This window comes from Pangasianodon hypophthalmus, chromosome 9, assembly GCF_027358585.1.
Source record: "Pangasianodon hypophthalmus isolate fPanHyp1 chromosome 9, fPanHyp1.pri, whole genome shotgun sequence".
Taxonomy (NCBI): Eukaryota; Metazoa; Chordata; class Actinopteri; order Siluriformes; family Pangasiidae; genus Pangasianodon; species Pangasianodon hypophthalmus.
This window is the reverse complement of record NC_069718.1, coordinates 22,727,749-22,746,823: the sequence shown is the minus strand read 5'-3', so window position 1 is coordinate 22,746,823 and position 19,075 is coordinate 22,727,749. Positions and strand designations below refer to the sequence as shown.

The 19,075-nt window shown below is 37.9% G+C and overlaps 2 protein-coding genes across 2 annotated transcripts; one reads left to right on the top strand and one right to left on the bottom strand.

Annotated features, from left to right (window-relative positions):
• Nucleotides 1–407: 407 nt before the first annotated feature.
• ucmab (upper zone of growth plate and cartilage matrix associated b) lies at nt 408–3,631 on the top strand. The gene is made up of 5 exons (XM_026918891.3): nt 408–557; nt 752–820; nt 1,002–1,097; nt 2,430–2,528; nt 2,778–3,631. The coding sequence occupies exons 1-5, from the start codon at nt 500–502 to the stop codon at nt 2,873–2,875; spliced, it is 420 nt and encodes a 139-aa protein (XP_026774692.1). The 5' UTR covers nt 408–499; the 3' UTR covers nt 2,876–3,631.
• Nucleotides 3,632–3,879: 248 nt separating this feature from the next.
• camk1db (calcium/calmodulin-dependent protein kinase 1Db) lies at nt 3,880–17,468 on the bottom strand. The gene is made up of 11 exons (XM_026919554.3): nt 17,243–17,468; nt 12,087–12,218; nt 7,973–8,047; nt 7,501–7,639; nt 7,271–7,400; nt 6,964–7,039; nt 6,752–6,864; nt 6,494–6,572; nt 5,990–6,077; nt 5,738–5,900; nt 3,880–5,640 (listed from the first exon to the last, which is right to left on the bottom strand). Exons 1-11 carry the CDS (start codon nt 17,335–17,337, stop codon nt 5,549–5,551), a joined length of 1,182 nt encoding a protein of 393 aa, XP_026775355.2. The 5' UTR covers nt 17,338–17,468; the 3' UTR covers nt 3,880–5,548.
• Between the last annotated feature and the right edge of the window lie 1,607 nt (nt 17,469–19,075).

The following is a 19,075-nucleotide window of genomic DNA, read 5'->3' as shown; positions in this document are numbered from 1 at the left end:
GGAGTTCCCTGTCCATCTTTGTCAGATTTTACTAACTGAATGTTACTCCATTGCAGTCCATGTGCTCTGTAGTGAGTCGAAGTGATCCTCACCTTTTTCATTAGAAGCAGCAAACACTATAAAATTACTTTTCTTACCCCACCACCCCCAAGAGCTGGGAGGCAGCAGAGCTACATGCTACCGGATATTACTTCATAACAAACCTAGCAACACATAGCATAACTTGGAAAAAAAATAAACACTTTATGTAGTTGTGTATGCTGTTCGGTAAAGCAGCCTTGGCTATGATAAACTATACAAACTAAACTTACTTATTATTCAACTCCTGATGCCATAACTGCCATGATGGCCTACCCTCCAGAGACAAAGTACCGCGCTCCTCCCATGACTGATCTCCTGAATTCCTACTGGCACTCCTCAGTAACAAACTCCACCTCACGTCAGAGCTTGCTTGTATTCCTGTGTGGTTCCCTTCTGTAGCTTGAACACAGGTCTAAAAATGTCTTGGATGCGCCATGCCTTGCTCACCTGTCTGGCTCTGCTGTTCGTCCTCACCTGTGAGTATGAAGCACAGGTGATGGAGAATGTTTTTTAACCTACACTTCATATGGAGTGTATTTGTTTTTTTCACTTTCTGGATATTACACGTTTGGACTAAAAAAATCAGCAGTGGTGGTATGATCGTTTAAGTGTGTCGTACGAGACTGAGTTGGAAACACTTACCTGTGACATTCTTTCTGGTCTATTCCAGTGTTTTACGAGGTTGACACTGCAAGTGCACCTGATGGCAAAGTGCGTAAGAAAGCAGCGGGCCTACAAGGTGACAAAAACAATATCAGCTCTCACCTTCATCCGACACTAATGATTATAAGCTCCTCAGAACAAAAGTGCTAATATGGGGATTTGTCCAGTATGTCCTGGGTGAAATGGTTCACTGATTGCTCAGATGGATGATATGTGTCATCCATGTTCCTCATTACTGTGTGTGTATGAATCCTAAGGTGGGCTAAGAAGGATTTTCATGGAAGAGAGAGATGCCACCAGCTTTTTCAAGCGCCGTGGCAGAAGGGCAGTGAAATCACAAGATGAACTCAACGGTGAGTTAGTTTATGTTTCTCCAGATAATCTTTCTGCTGCAGTTGATTGTTGAATAAGATGATGTATAAGTCATAATTGCTATGGATAATATTTCTCATGGTGGAAGCAGTACTGTCAATGGCAAGGACAATATAAACTTTACAAGTACTTCAAAGGTGTTATATCAAAATCATCATTTTTGAGTGGTATGACAATAAGAAAAAAAAATGCTTTTAATGCTTTTAATCTTTAACAAATGTGGTTGTGTAGATATGCAATACTACATTCAGGTCTGTTTTGACCATCAGATCCTTAGCTGGATATAATTTGCCTAGAGATACATGGACCTGACCTCTTTTTGATGGAGGATTTTTAATGATACAAGAAAACAAATGGAAATGGAAAAAAGGAGAGGGAGGTTTATAGTTTATAGGTTCCCCAGGTGATGGTGTGGTTGCAGTCAGTTGAGGAATGCAGCCCGGTCTAAACACAGCGGTGAGCAGGAGCCACAGGCCATCATGGAGAAGCCAGCTTTTTCATCATCACCTTGCAATACGGTTCAAAGAGAAGCTGCACACAGTGTGTGTGGCCTTATTTATTTTTTATGGTTGTGATTTCCTGTTCAGCTAAGATTTCCTGACCCTGGTATCTGTTTATTTTTTTGTTTTTTTTGCAACTAGTAAAACTTGTATATAATGGCTTTCTAATCATAGGCAGTCACAGCTATGTGTTTCAGAATCATGTCCTGAATAGAGAAACGCCTTCAAGATCAATATACGAAATATGTGAGCGAAAGGTAGAATAAAACAAATTCCAATGTGGTGACCGAGGATATCAAAGGTTGTACAATGTTATCTGGAAAAACAGCTCTTTGCTTCAACAAGCCTTGAGCTGGAAGGACAGCAGGTCCATCTTTTTCTCTAAGAAGCATTTTGTACCATAGTTTAATGTTAACTACTCAGAAGCTGTCATGCAACCCCTAAAAAAAAAAAAAAAAAAAAAAAAAAAACTAGATAGAAATGTGATTATCACTAGGCATGTTTGTATTTCTATATAGTGTAGCTACATGAAATGTGTACATCATTTTACAGTATGTTAGAACTTAAGCGAGTCTGTGAGTTGTTATTTCATCTGCTTGAGTAGTACAATTTTAAAATTAGGAATGGTATGAAGTGATATAACCATAACCCAAAACTCTGATTAATGACCAGATTAATTATTTGTGCAACTCTAATTTTAACTACAAAAACAATGCAGTTTTGATCTGGTTTTCACTGATTTCCTTTCATTTCACATTTCCATTGATTGCCTTTAACTCAACGTCTTTTTAAAAAAATATATTTGGCCTTTAGTTGAGCAGCGACAGAGACTGGCAGCTGATGAAAGGAAGAGAGAATATCACGAGGAGCAGAGGAATGAGTTTGAAAATTATGCAGAGGAAGAGCATAATGGTGAATATCGCAATCTCTGATAAATCTATCTATCTATCTATCTATCTATCTATCTATCTACAGTATCTGTCTTTCTGTTATAGAGATTCTCTACAATCTATCTTTATCTACCTCAGTCATAAATTTCTAAATTTAAAATGTATATCCTGAATTTATATATTCCTGTAAAGCTGCTTTGTGACAATGTCAATGTGTTAAAAGCGGCATACAAATAAAATTGAATTGAACTGAATCTCATGTTCTTCACAGAGCAGGATGAGAGAACCCAGGAGAGTACAGAGCAGTGGCGAGAGTTCCACCATGATGGCCTTGACCCTTCTTACGAATACAACCGCCACACAGTTTAAAGATGTCCAAAAGACTTTTAGTCTTTATCACGGACAGAAAAATATTCTTACTGCCACATGTGTAAAGACATCATCACCAGCATGGACTCATATACTGTAGGTTCAGGTCCATTTTAGCAGGGCTTCTGTGAAAACACAAGCTATGAGGTTCACATCCATTTGTTGGACAAGTTCTCTGTGGTCCACTTTAAAGCAGCCGTAACATACGGTGTGGATGAAGGTAGAAGAAAAGTAGAAGAAAGATTATAGCATCACCTAAATGGTCCTTTGCTTATAAAAGGCCTGATTTAGTATTTAAGCTGTGTAGCCATTCTAAGCTTAAACCAGATGTATGACTGGACATTATTCCAAATGTCTTCACATACATAGATAAAAGTACTATATACATTGTCTTATTTTCAGATATATTAGAAATATTTGAAAGATTTATGCAATGCATGTGGTTATGCATGCTGTATGATCAACAGGCATGTTGACATGTTATATCATTATATCATCACTGATAACTTATTAATTGCAATTGTCTTATTAAACGTGTGACATTCCACAACTATATTATTCAACTTTAAGCATTTTAGTAGCAGCTGTATTCAGCTGCAATCACAATCCACAGCAAACCTGTTTATGTGCAAATCTGTACTTGTCCATGGGATCATATATGATAATGATATGAATGTGACATTAAGGTGAAGTTACCTTTACTCTTTCAGATGCAATAAGCTATATCAGTTAAATAAAAGCAATATCAAATTCTAAGGCCTGATTTCTGTCACGAAAATATTGACCAGAGACCTGCATAAGGAGGAAGAAAAACAGGGCCTCAGCATGAGACTGAGAGAAGCTGCACCTAGCTGCTAAATTCAGAGCACTTCTATGAAGACTGTGGAGAAATACTGAGTAAAGTATGAGCATTTGTATTTTCATCTTTCACAGCATGCAGGTGCAGAAAGTTTGCATTAAATCAAATATTATACTAGCTACCAGAGGACAGAATTGTGCAAATACAAAGCAACATATTTTTTTTTATTAAATACTTACTCAAGCAAATCGACTTCACTTAGAGATTCCTCACTAGGTGAAGACTTACATTTTGCTGAGTGACAAGAATTGATTTCTCCTTCATGATTCATTACTCTTGAATAAAAAATAATAACAAAACATAATAAAAATGGTGTATAACATAAATCACTGCCATCCACCTTTAAATGTATTTCTGAAAGCATTGATACATTTCAGTAAGATGAAAAAAACAATCTGTGGCAAATAAATAAATAGTGTCACTTACATTTAAAAATACACCTCTCTGATAACATTTTATAGCAAGTCTCTTAAGAGAATGTTAAATGTTCGAACAAATCACACTAAATATTTTCATCAATACCCACACACTGAGAAGAAAAACCCTGTATATTTCAGTACTGCATTACAAGCTGGGGTTTAAGCACAGATGAAGGGGAAAAAAACCCAAAAGATAATCAAGTGTGTTCTTTTATCGTTTCATGTACAACGGATATTAAAAAGTCTACACACCCCTGTTAAAATGGCAGGTTTTTTATGATGTAAAAATGAAACCAAGGTGAATCATGTCAGAACTTTTCCCACCTTTAATGTGCAATTGCAATGGACACAAATAAAGTGAAAAACAATCAGAAACTTTTTTAGGGAAAAAAGAAAAAACTTACAACAACCTAGTTGCATAAGTGTGCACACCTTTTTCCTAGTTTTCCCTAAAATGTTTCTGTTGTAATTTCACACTGAGGGTGGAAAAAGTTCTGACACGATTTATCTTGGTTTCTTTTTTTACATCACAAAAACCTGCCATTTTAACAGGGGTGTGTAGACTTTTCATATCCATTGCAGCACAACTAACACGGCAACGCTATTGAGCAAGTATCACTTGACACATAATCGGCTGTACAGAACAATGCTTTGGGGCTTGGCGGTCTGTTTAGCCATATAATAAGGATTATCCATGCTCTAATCATTTGAGTCAAATTTCTTGACAGATTTTACCCACAAATGAATGAATTACTGCTATCCTGGAACACGATTAAAAAAAAAAAAGAAACAATAAGTCTCTTGAGTATTGGCATTTGATTATGAGCACAATCACAGAACCACAACAGGAAATCACCTCAAAATACAGGTAGAACCAACAGAAAACCAGAGTCTCTGCTATACATAATCATCTAACTTTACATTCAGATTTAGTGGAAATGGTGTTTTATTTGCTCGATAAGTTATAACGGAAGAAACCAAGGACCAGCTGAAATGAACTATAGACCATATTAAAGCAACTCTATACAATTCCTCTACTTGCTGTTTATTCCATGCTTCTTAAAGCAGCTTTAAATTGTCATTAACTCCATATCGAATCACTTCATGAATGAATCCACCAAGCAGACACAGCCCCGAAATCCAGAGGACGTCCCACTCAGGTCTTCAGCAGGAGTGCTGATCAATAGTAGAGTCTTCCATCACATCACTGACTTGGTTAAACTTCTCAAGTAGGACTTGCACCCGCTGTTATTCTGTTACCGTCATGCAGAACTGTGTGCTACTGACTGGTGACTAGCACAACAAGGATTGAACAAGGTGCATGAAGGTGGCAAGAAGTGACCAAGGAATTGTGAAAGTACAGTAGCCTTCAAATGGCCCTCTGAGAAAGCGGTTTCACTTGGACCCAGTGATGATGGTGGTGACGGTGGAAGGCCGCGTGCATCGCTTCTCCGTCGCCCCTGTGTTGGAGACTCTACGGGACACATCTACACCAAAATAACATCCTTCTCATGAGCTGCTTATTACAACATCATGATAATTGCTACAATTAATTTAGAAAAAATTAGTCACACATTAACTTACAGTCCTTGTGGTTGATGGAGGAGACATCGATAGACTGGCTTTTGACAGGCATGGGTGCTTGGTTCTCAGTCCTGTGCAGGGAGGTGTCCATGCTGCTGCCTAAACTGCTGCCCAGCTGCAGGCGCTTCATATGTCGGATCACTGCTGTAGCGTTAAACGCTTGCTGTGAAAGAAGATGCTTAGTTACGATTTGTGTTATACTCTACATATAGTACTGGTTTACAGTAAAGAGAGAAAAAAGAAATTACTCACCCTCCATTTGGCTTTAGCAAAGTTTTTCTTCATCTGCCGGCTGACTGACTCATGAATGTTCTTACAAAGGGCCGTGTCTCCAGCTATCCTAAAGGGAAAAAAACACAAAAACCTATGCCTTTTCTGTAATATTTATTTGATACATACATTATTTTCCAATTTTTGCCAATAACTGAGGACATGTAAATCCGTAATTCATATATTGCTGAGACCCATTACGCTTTCCTGCTCTTTCATAAAATGCAACACACATTTTCAACCCTTAATGTGATTTCATTGCTATAACCATCTGCGCTCACATGCACAAAATTTACAGTAAACATCCCGAAAAACATCCCATGCACTACCGCTTAAATCTAATCTCTATGTTACAACTTTTGCTATATCATACCACAACTAATCTCTTCTCTTTCATTTTGAGACGGCTTTATTTACAGGTTTATTTCCGTACCCTCTAAAATTTAAATACATCTACAGAATATTGTTGTGCAAAGCTATACTAACCAGGGATGCCGAAGAGCCTCGTCACATGTGAACCTCTTCTCTGGATCCTTCTGCATCAGGTTACTGATGAAATCTTTAGCTGTTTGACACCAGGATACTTTCACAAAACATGCTTCCACAAAAGTCCAAAACTTTTATTATTTTATATATATATATATATATATATATATATATATATATATATATATATATATATATATATATATATATATATATAAAATAATAAATGATATATAAAGTTTTAGAATTACTACTCACCTGAGTCTGAGATATCATCCCAGTAGGGTGAATCAAATTCATACTCAGCCTTAAGGATCTGCTCAAATAGTTTGGAATCATTCTCATCATAAAAAGGAGGATAGCCGCATAACCTGTAACACACAGGACACCGAGCTGCCCAGTTTATATCCACTGTTGTGAGGTTATTCTCTTTCATGATGAAGCAGACTGTACTGGATATAGTTACTCACAATATGTAAGAAATAACTCCAATAGACCAACAATCTACTGCTTTACTGTAGGGCTTCTGTGCCAGGACCTCTGGAGCTAATGATACAGAAGAAGAAACAATACTCAACATACAATACAATACAAATACAACATACAAATGCCAGTGAACAACTAAATGAACAGTGCAAATGATTACTGAAATAACTGAGAGCATGCTGCCACCTAGTGGCACATTTGTCCAATCTTATAGGAAGAAATGTTAGGAAATGGTGTTACTAGGTAGGAGCAGAATGAGTACAAGCTAGGTCAAATGTCTGACAACCTCACCAACATATCCTGGAGTCCCACAGGCGGTGGACATGATGTCATTTGCTGCTCCCTCCATCTTTGACAGGCCAAAGTCGCTAATCATTATTTTAGACTCATCATGAGGGTTGAAATATAACAAATTCTCTGGCTAACAGACAGAAGACAGAATGACGGACAGATGAAAATCTCCTCATGATAACAGCTTTATGTAACAAGTGAATCCCTTGAATTGCATTTCCTTTACTAACCTTGAGATCTCTGTGCACTATGCCCAGTGAGTGAAGGTAGTTGACTGCATCCAGAACTTGTTTGATCAAAGCACTGGCATCTTTCTCAGTGTAGAAGCCCTTCTCCACAATCCGATCAAACAACTCTCCTCCTGACACACTGGAAAAGATAGAGGAAGCAGATCTATTCCTATTACTGTAAATACAGCCAGAACATTACAAATCTTAAACTCACAGTATCTATGGATCTGTTTGTAAAGTATGTACTATTTAAAATATAATACACATGACAACAACTGTCAAGTAATCCTCAGTTTATGGAGGGAAAAGCTCTACTCGTGGAAGTGACCCTTTTATGCTCTTTAGTATAAGGTATTCTGATTAGTTTTACAATTTATTCTCTAAGAATGAAGCATGAAGCTGTTCTTATGTTGCTGGTAAGAGGAATGCGTCTTCTAAGACAGCTATAAATGGCCACTTTCATTATGCTCACAGCTGCATGATGAGGTACAGATGGTTGGAGCTTTCATAGATGTCCTCAAGTGCAACAATGTTCTCATGCTTGATCCTGAGGAAAGAAAAACAACATGTTCAGCTTGTGCTATTGTACACTACATGTTTTCACAAGTGGGAGGTAACTGAAGCAGAATATTTGGTAACGATTTACTTAAGGGTAGTGATCATATGGATAAATGACCCCTGACAATCCCTCCACGGCAAGTGACATAAACCTAGAGTGTGTTGTGAAACTTCCTGGGCTGACTTATCTGAAGATGTCATGACAAACAAAATGTCACAGCAACACTATTACATGACTCTGACATACCAGAAGTACACTGAGCTACAAAATCAGATATTCTAACAATAGTCAGCCTAGAAAGAGTCATTAACCATGTCAGTAAAATATATATCTCCCAGATGCTATGTCAACATGGCATCAGAATCAGAATTATTTTATTCGCCATATACATTTCCATGTATTAGGAATTTTTCTTGGTGTTTGGTCAGAACACGATACATTCAACACACTTCTCAGACAGCACAACACAATCACCATCCTAATATACAAATATGACACCTTAAGCAGAAATGGTAGGCTCAGTTGTAATTTACATTACAGTGGAGGTAAATATAGCAGCTGGATGCAGCTTAGGGTGCATTAACTGGAGTGGAACAATTGTGATATATGATAAATAATAGCAATTATATAAAGTAATGACAATATTAATAACTAATATATTAAAAAAAATAAATGTTTAAAAATTCAATAATAATAATAATAATAATAATAATAATAATAATAATAATAATAATAATAATAATAATAATAATAATAAGCCAGTATCTAGTGCAGGAACCAGTAAAACAATTATTTGTAATTGCATTTAGTGTAAGCTTACTGCTCATTACTGGCAGATCAGCATTGTAGTGATCACCGAATGCCATTATTATTATTAACCAGCCTGCAGTTTTTATCAGGAGCATAACTGCTTTCCTGATAGTAGTTTTTGGAAGAGGTACTTAGCAGGGTGGGAGGTGTCACCTGAAGACTGACATAAAAATTGACATCAAAATTGAAAAAAAAAAAAATTATAGCTAATAGGTAGTGAATTAAGCCTTCATAAATGTTGGTTAAAAAAGGATCATGTCAGTTGTCACAAAGAGCTTATGCAGATGTCATGTAGCCTTATAAACACTACCCATAAGGAACGCATTCATAAGCACTGCACATGCTTTCTATAAAGTGATGGTGGATAATTTACGAAAAGCCTTATGTCAAAACCTGAAGTGACATAGGAGGTTCTGTGCAACTTAGTCTTTATACGAAACAGAGAAGACAAAACAGCCCTGAATTAATGTAATGGGTCAACTGATCAAGATTTTTATCCTTATCTTGCAAAAAAGTTATTAATTATTAGTTAGTTTTTACTAACAGCACATTCATGGCACTCAAAAAGCATATAATAGATGTACACAGTGCTTCAGTAATGTAAATGCACATTTGATTACTATTTATGTTTGAGGGCATTAAAAGGATTCATTTGACATTTGGAATATGCGCTTCTTGGTATTTCATAATAGTTTTAATGCAAAAGGATTGATGACAGGGACACTTCACAGACATTTTCTCGATACTTCATGAATGTGGTGTTTGTGAAGGCAAAAATAATAACTTCAAAGATAAGATTAAAAATGACCGATGCAACAGTCTTAAACAGTTGACCTATAATGGCATAACGGATTGAGGTTCTTCTCTGTTCTGTCATATCACAGGATTTGAAATAAGCCTTAAATAAACCCTCCAGTACTGCAGGAGTGTGCAATGCCAATGAATGTAAAAGACTTTTGTAGGAATCCTTCAGATAAAATGTTACTGAATTTTGTAATCATTGCTGGTATGTACAGTGCAGACTTATATAACTGGATCGTGGTATAGTCAAACAATCCTGTACCTATAAAGCTAGTGTGCAATGAGTACTTTTTTTTACTAATAGTCCTTCTGATTTAAGAGACGCAGCACTGCTCAGTGTTTTGCTGGCCTGTTGGGTGTCTTGGCATCGTTTGTTCAGGCACAGAATAGCAACAGATGTTCATGGTGGCATTTGTATCTGGAGTCAGTTGCTGCTGTCTCTCAACAAAGAAAGCTTTATACTACAAAGAAACTACAAATATCAGCACTTATAAAAATAAGGATACCCTAAAAAGAAGAATACAACATAACTACTGTGGGTTGATGCAATGCAAGATGCAAACCACTGGTAAAAGAAAGCCGGGTTATAGTTTGGTAAATGTTAAAAGCTTGTTGAAAAATGGGTCCATGTTACGGGTGAAACGTGGTGGCCCAGGCATGTCTGACTGCCAGTGGAACTGACTTGGCTTATAGTGACGAAGTGACTGCTGGTGGCATCAGGATGAATTTTGAAGTGGACAGAAAAATCCAATTTATAATCCACCTTAATGGCAGTAGTATGAATAAATCTGCCTGCATTACTGCATTATCTTGCAGCACTGAAATGCCAAGAAACCGCTACTAAGGTAACTGGAGTTTTTTCAGGGTCAAAAAGTGGAATATATATATATATGAAATAGGCTGGAGTTGAAAATTGTTGCATTACACAGACCTTGCACAGCTAGGTCATAATAAGATATCTGACACGGCTCACAGACCTCAGGTAAGTAACTGACCACAAACATAGAGTTACAATATAGAGAGAGTCACATGCACAGTTGTCTGTTATACAAATTCATTCCCTGATGGTGTTATCAATATGGCATCCAAAACAGGAAAAAATGACTTATGCTAGTATGAACAGAATAGACAGCTGATATTGTACACACTACTTAAAAATTGCATACGCATATTTTTTGGCTCTATGTGACTATATGTACAACGTTATAACAGCGTCAACCTTGCACTAGTAGTAGTAGCTACTGCTGAGTACTGGTCCATGAGCATTTGTTTACAATAAAGGCGAGGCGAGAGGGCAGGCCCAGGAGAGCGCAGCGAGGTCGGCCATGAGGTGTAAATGTAGCTGAAAATAAAGCTCCAAAGTTGGTTAAAATGCCCAATGTCCCTTTCTTGGGCACAGTAAATCACAGAAGTGCACGGCTGGTGTCATTTGAAAGCTACTGAAGAGCTCTTTTTTCATAAAATGGCATGTGTCAGTTGTGCTCAGGTGCTATCAAGCACTTCACAAGTGCAGAGTATTCCCATTTTGATAACGGCTCATGCTCAATGCTTAGTGCATTCTATCTTTTAACTATGACTGCAAATGATTTGCAACAGCACTCAGCAAGTCAAATTGAAGTCCAAGAAGTCCAAGAAACAAAAAATATGCCCCTGAAATTCAATCTTTTCAGCAAACTATCACTCATAACGTTCTCACAAGTTAAAAAAAACTGTTAGGTTTGTCTGCTGCCGTGTTGTAGCCCTACAGCGCTACATGCACACCGTTTTGAGCAGCTGATCCTCAGCTGTCTGCATAGGCCCTCTTCTTCATCATAACCAGCCCTGCTCCTCTTTTACCATGACAACCATCAGGTTGGACACGGGCGCAACCGTGTATGGAATAGCGAGGTCTGCAGAGGAGGCAGCATGAGTCACTGCTGAGGGAGGGAAATGGGCTGTGTGCAGGAGAACACCACGCAGGTTTGCAAAAAAAAAAAAAAAAAAAAAATGGACATTTGCCTGCTGCAGTGTTGTAACCCTACAGCACTACATGCACACAGTGATGTGCAGCTGTTTTGCATACACAAGCCACCAGCTAGTGACAATTAGTATAAAGCATGTGGTCTTTCATGTGGCCGCTGCAGACTGTTAATAGAAGGTGGAAGTGGGTGGGGGACGGCCTGACTCATCTCTAGCTCTTAGAGGAGAATGGAAGCAAGAGTTAGCAAAACCAGTGATCACTTCCATTCTGCCTGGGGTTTATTTTTGTGCTGGGATTTTAATTGTTTATTGGAAAATTAAGTCTTTGTTTGATTGTGTTTTGCTCTATTTATGTACATGCAAATTTTGTTAATGCGATCCAGGCCAGGCTTTCCCTGGCAATTTCCCTGCTGTCTCATGCAGACAAAATACAGGCTATATGTTGAGCAATACTTACTTCCTGAGCACAGCGATTTCATTCTCGATGCTGCTCTCTTTCCCTCTTAGAGCTTTCTTCGGGATGCATTTGACCGCATACATCTTCCCTGTGGCCCTCTCCTGGGCAAGAACCACTTCTGAGAAAGCACCACTTAGAAAGAACCAGAGAAAAAAAAAAACACTTTGCATTTAAAAATGGAAATATGCACTGAAGGTGTTATGAATGTACACTGAATACACACAGAGTTCAGTTCTGCTCTGGCTGTTCAGCAACCTTCTGTATTGTTGTATCTACTGTGTGTGTTCAGTTGCTCACATGTTCTTAAGTCATCTGCAGTATACAGTCTGTAGCTAAGCCTTCCATGGGGACTGAAAATCCTCAGTAATCCCTCACACCACGCACAGGGAAACATGCACACCCGACTATCAGCACAAGGTCACAGGAGTGCAGGTCAGACCTCACAAAAGGCCACTGCTCTGTTCACTCATGTGTGCTGTATGCCATGATGCCAGCAAGGCTGTAATTCTTCACAGTTCAAAGGCAATTTCTCAGTGCCTAATAAAATATTAATTAAGCATCAATTAATCTAGACTTTATAAAATATATTTCAAGGGTCACTTGAGACATTGACAGGTATGGGTATACAGTATAGGTAATCAATGTGAAACTCATGATAAGAATAATTATCATCATAATAAAGATTAAATATAATCGATTAAATAGATTAAATAAGAAACAAAACACAATGGGGTGTAGGAAAATAATCAACAACAGCTACTGTAAAATACAGTAATTGTGCACTAATTGCATATAATAAAACAATTGTTTTATTCCTCTTATACCATAGCAATCTACAAACAATTACAATTTTTATCCATTTATAGTTACATTTAATGTTGGGGAATGTCTGCAAAACAAGTCTGTTTCCTATTATGACAGCCAGAAACAGTCATTCTCTATTTTTTTCTCTTTCTTTTGAACCTAATAAGACACAAATGTTCCACAACATGAAATGTAATTATAGACAAATAAAACCTATCACACTAATTTATAGGAAAATAATCAATTTTGGGGTGGTATCCACCATTTATTATTATCCTATAACAGCAACTTAAAGAACATTACACACACGCGCCAACACGCAACAGAAGCTGACCTTCACAAGCACAGGAGATGCAGTCAGACAGATTAAAGGGAAATTTAGCAGCTTTGCTCAGCAGCCACAATACAGAAGTAAAAGGTTACCAGTATTTTTAATTGTCTGAGAAATACTCATTCAAAATGAAAATCTTTTGAGTAATGTCTTCTTTATCAACCAAAAACTGGCAGGCCGTTTGTTGTGTGTAATTGTTTTAAACAGTAGTTTAATACTTTAATGGCATGTTTTGTGTTTGTACACTGTAAAACAGAGCCCTGTACCAAGTACAAATTAGAGCTGTCATTTGTAAGATATTATCACTTCATACAATAGACTGTGATAGAGCACCAGTGCTATTTTTTATTATTATTATTAATCAGCTGGCATTTCCTGAAAGTGTAATTATTATTATAATAAGATAGGAATATGGCAACAATAAGTAAAGCACTAATAACCTGTTGTGCTAGTGCTACTTTCTTTAAAAAAAAAGATAGAGATGAAAAACTCAGAAATTTAAATCAACTTCTTATATGTTATATTTATTTACCCCTTCTTATGATACATTTGATGATGGTTATTAATATGGTACTATATGATCATATTTTTCTATCCAATCTGTAAAACTATACAATCTGAAAGAAATGATGTTAATATGCTGTTATTAGAATTTCTATTAGCTGTATAACTGGCATTAAAAGCTCTATTGTTTCATAAAAGTTGAATCAGTTCCCCACTTTGTTTGAAACACAGAGAGAAAACATTGTTATTTTAGGATACAGAGCAAAGGAGCGCAATAAAACTACAAGAAGCTTCCATCTGTTGTCTCTATAAGCGATGTGCATCACATTTTATTATACTGAAAACAGTCACTATCTTACTGCAGTGAGTGAAGGAGTTGAGCTACATCCAGAACATCAGCATTTTTATAATTCGATTATAAAATCGTTTAAAAATACATTGTGATTTATCATCAGAAATGCACAGGTAAACACTGCATTAGTGGGATCTGAAAATGAGAAACAGGAGAGACTTTTAAAATGCACTATAATGTACAATATACTGTGGTATACTACTGAAGTGATTTTTTTGATCACTATATACCTGTACTCCCTCTTTGTCTTTTGCCAGTTCCCACCCACTAGCTAGCAATTCATGGTTTACGTTTAGGCATAATAGCTTGTGCTAAGAGACTTACACATTAATATGTTGTCTCTGTAGTGATACTTATATATTATACGGACTGAAATATGAATAAATGCAAGACGTGCAAGTGAATTAAATCTCAATCTGTCCATGCTTTGTGTGTATTGGGTTCTATAGGGCCTGGTTTGTGTGTGAAATAAGACATGCTACATAGTTTCATCCCGCTAACAACAACAAGAAGAGTAAAACTGTCCGAACACAAACCTGCATATAAACACATTACACGTACTATACATACTGTAAACGGAGATGCATTCTGATACCAGCAAGGAATAAAAATAACAATCTAAACATGTTGCAGGATTAAAAACTACTCTGATTAAAGAACACATTTCAACATGCCACAGGACAGGGATGAGGAGGAGGAGGTGTGTAAGTGTGTATTGGATTGAGAATAGATTTCTGTTGAGTCACCACTGCAGGGAACAAATGAGCTATTTTTGACAGGCGGACAAAGTTAACCACATGCTACACAGGCTTTGTGTTTTAATCTGGACAAGAAAAACATTGGATATGAGCAAGCAACCACTAAATCTTTTGGAACATCAGTAACATTTTGCATTGTCAGTTGATGCCACTGGTTTCTCAGTTTGCTGAATAATCAGACCGAAGTATCTTGTATAGGACGCATTAACGGAGTCTTATATAAGAGACAGGAGGAAATCCTCAGGACATAATCCTGAGTTCAATCCTGAGTTCTGTTTGCTCTTTATGTAACTCAACCTCCAGTTTTACACAGACTTTTTAATCTGACTTTTTGAAACAAATGGTTACTTCTGTATCTTCGAGGCTCTGAAATGAATGTTTCAAGGAGAACGAGAGGGAGAGAACTCATATAATTATAGACCTCACAGCTCTAAAGCCTCTCATGCATCAGCATGATTCTAATCCACACTGGAGGCGGCAGTGCTGTGGAGGGGAGAGGGGGTGGTGCGGTCGGACAGCGGTGGGTGAATGGTGAATGGTGATTCATAACTTGAAGACTCAGTTAGCAATCAATGAGGTGGTGATTTCCTGTAAAAATTTTCAAAGCTTTCTTACTGGAAAGTATAAGCAAAGCAAAATACGAAAATGCTGTCCAGGAGATACATAACTAGCTTCGCAAAATAATGCAGGACAAACTGTATATATTCAGCAATGTTTTTTTTTAAATCATATTTGAAAGTGTAATCACAGCACATATCAGTATAAATGCAAGATATAGAATCGTCCTACATTGGGAAGCCCTCACTTCTTGTAAAAGTGGACCACATTTCTTTTCCTGGAATATTGAAACATTCTTTTTCAAATAATTATGTAACACACTCTTATTTTTGTAGGTATAAGGTGTCTTTGGAATAAGGCCAGATGTGCCTGAAGGCTGGAAACAGTATATATGTACATTAGAGGGATATTGGTGGACTTGGATATTACATCCACTTGTCCAAACAACTGAAAAGAATAGAAGTGAGTTGTCAGTTAGGTCACTATCCATAAATGACTTTTCTCCATTACACAAAACAGTGCATTAGGAGACACAAATAGGAGCAAAGACATGAAGAAGAAAATGCTAGTATCAGTTGAGTAAAGTACCCTTCATAACACGCTTAATGACAGCATAGATTCTTCTCATTATTACTGATGGGTTTGTGGATGTTATGCAAAGCCAGAAAAAATGTTCAGAATTTGACCCTCACAACCGAAGCAGACAAAAGCGATCTACAAATACGTACATACATTATATGGCCAAATCTTTGTAGACACCTGACCATCACACCCCAATCTGTCCCTGAACGCTCCATTATAAAACTATGGGTGTTAATATGGACTTGGTTCCACCTTTGCTGCTGTAACAGCCTCCACTCTTTTGGAAAGGCTTCACACAAGATTTTATAATATGGCTGTGGGGATTTGTGTTCATTCAGCCACAAGGGAAGGCTCTGATGTTGGGCAAGGAGGCGTGGCGTGCAGTCGGTGTTCCAGTTCATCCTAAAGGTGTTCAGTGGGGTTGAGGTCAGGGCTCTGTTCAAGACACTCGAGTTCTTCGACTTCAGCCTTGGCAAACCATGTCTTCATGGAGCTCGCTTTGTGCACAGGGGCATTGTCATGCTGGAACAGGTTTCAGCCTCTTAGCTCCAGTGAAGGAGAATTATAACACTACAGCATACAAAGACTTTCTGTACAACTATGTGCTTCCAACTTTGTGACAATAGTTTGAAGAGGGTACACATATGGGTGTGATGGTCAGGTGTCCATATACTTATGGTCATATAGTGTACATTACCCATACATATCTGATATTTACCATGATTTACCATGCAATACATAAGTCTCTCAAAAGGGGAAAAAGCGACGCACATGAACGAACTCACTGAATCTAATACAAAAAAATGTCAACAGTGTTTCCAGTAATCAGTTTGATTGCTGTGGATTTTTTCTTTAGTCTATAAAATGAACAAAATATCCTACAACACTAAGGACTTGTCTGTCTGCTCTGATTCACAGAGCTCTGAATGCATGAATGAAGCATCAGTTACTTGTGTACAGTGGAGCAGAGCAAATACAAATGTCATCTTCCAGGAAACAATGCGAATACACCATAAACAATAGAAAAAAAGGTTTACAAATCCGAGTTCTGGCTTGAAATCAGACTAGGGGTTAGACTGTAGTGCTGACATTCCTCAAGTGTGCAATTAGTCACTGTCTGTCATTGCACAACTGATGGAATATTTAGCTCTTCATGGTGTGTGAATAAAAAACAGCTCTTACAGCTAAATGAGAATGAATGGATACAAGCATGTGTAAATGTGTGCATGTGTAAATGATGGTGATGCAGCAGTATTGAGCTACTCACGTCCCGAGAATCTCCTTAAACTCAAAAATCTTCTTGATATCATCGACTTGCTTTTTCCACGAGCCCTTCACAGAGTCTTCGTTTCCCTTGGCCATGGGATCAACAGTGCGTAAATAAATAACCTTGTTACCAAGTAGAAATACAACCGCGGTGTTATTACCCAGAGGGAAATGACCACAGTGAATGCAAGTCTAACAGTGTGTGTGTGCGTGCGTGCGTGTGTGTGCATGTGTGTGTGTGTGTGCGTGTGTGTGTGCGCGCGCGCGCGCAGCTCACAGCTGATTTACGCAGAGCCGCAAACCTGCACTAATCCAGCGCACTGGCTCTGCTGCAGCTAACGCCTGTTTTTTCTTTACTCAGAGGAAACTCTCTCCATCATCCAGACTGCATTAGGCTGCATGAGAGGTGAACAACACTCACACTCTTTATTACGAAGTAACTGCAGCCTAGCTGGAGGAGAAGCCAAAGCAAATAAGACCAAGATTGCAACAAGGCAGCAGTGTAAACTGAATATACTGTACAGTACAATGTGAGTCTCCAGTACACAAACAGTGCATGAGGAGACACTGATAGAAGCTTAGGCATGAAGAAGAAAATGCAAACCAGTTGAGGAAATTACTTTTCGTAACACATTAATGACAACACAAATTCTTCTTCCTGTTGTTACTAATGATACCATGCAAGTTATGCATGACCCTGATAAATGAAGCAGATAAAAGCTATGTACAAATGCATACATACACTATATGGTCAAATGTTTGTGGAACACCTGACCATGTCAACAGACATCCCTTAAATATAACAGCCTCCACTCTTTTGGAAAGACTTTCCATGAGATTTTGTGCTCATTCAGACAAGAGCAGTAGCGAGGTCAGGCACTGAGGTCGGGCAAGGAGGCCTGGGAGGAGTGCAGAGTGCACAGTGACATTGTCATGCTGGAACATGTTTTGCCCTCTTAGTTCCAGTAAAGAGAAATCTTAATGCTACAGTATACAAAGACATTCTAGACAATTCTGTCTTCTGTGCTTCCAACTTTGTGGTATGTTTGGGGAAGGCCCACATGATGGTCAGGTGTCCACATACTTTTGCCCATATAGTGTGTTAATCATCATAAATTCCTCCTTTACAGCTTCATACATTTTAACCTCTGTTAAAATATACTAATTATCTCTTTTGAGTGATCAAAGATATTGAAGATATTGATATTTTAGTTATTTGACAGATTTAAGCAGATTTTTGTTGATTTGCTCATGTTTCCAGATGTTCAAAGGGTACTGTGTTCACAGCCCTACTTATCTGCTATAGATATCTTAATTACACCTAGTGGTCAAAAGTAGGAACTGTAACAAGTGTCAACAGACATCCCTAGGGACAAGATTTGCACTGCCCCACGCTTGCTCTATGGACATTTTCAGATAAGGAGGAGGAGCAGCAGACAGGACAGCTAAAGACAGGGTTGCCAGATTGGGCTAGTTAAAAATACTCAGTGGCAGCAAAGATCTGGTTTTATAGCAAATAATCTGAAGTAAATCAAATAAATTCCAGAAAAATGGCAAACTCTAAGTGCAGCAATGTGCAATTTCAACATTGTCCCTGCCAGGCCCAGGGGAATACTGGGTGTGGAAGATTAACCCATCAGGGGTTAATCCCATCAGGATTCCTGCCTCATTGGACTTCTACATGCTACTTTGCTGCTCAAGAGAATTCAACACTGACATGAGTATCAGGATTACACCTGTATAATGTAAATGCAGCAATGATGCATTTGAATGCATTTTCAAATGCAAAAGACGCATTTGAAACAAATTTAAATGCAATTGCTTAAACCACTTC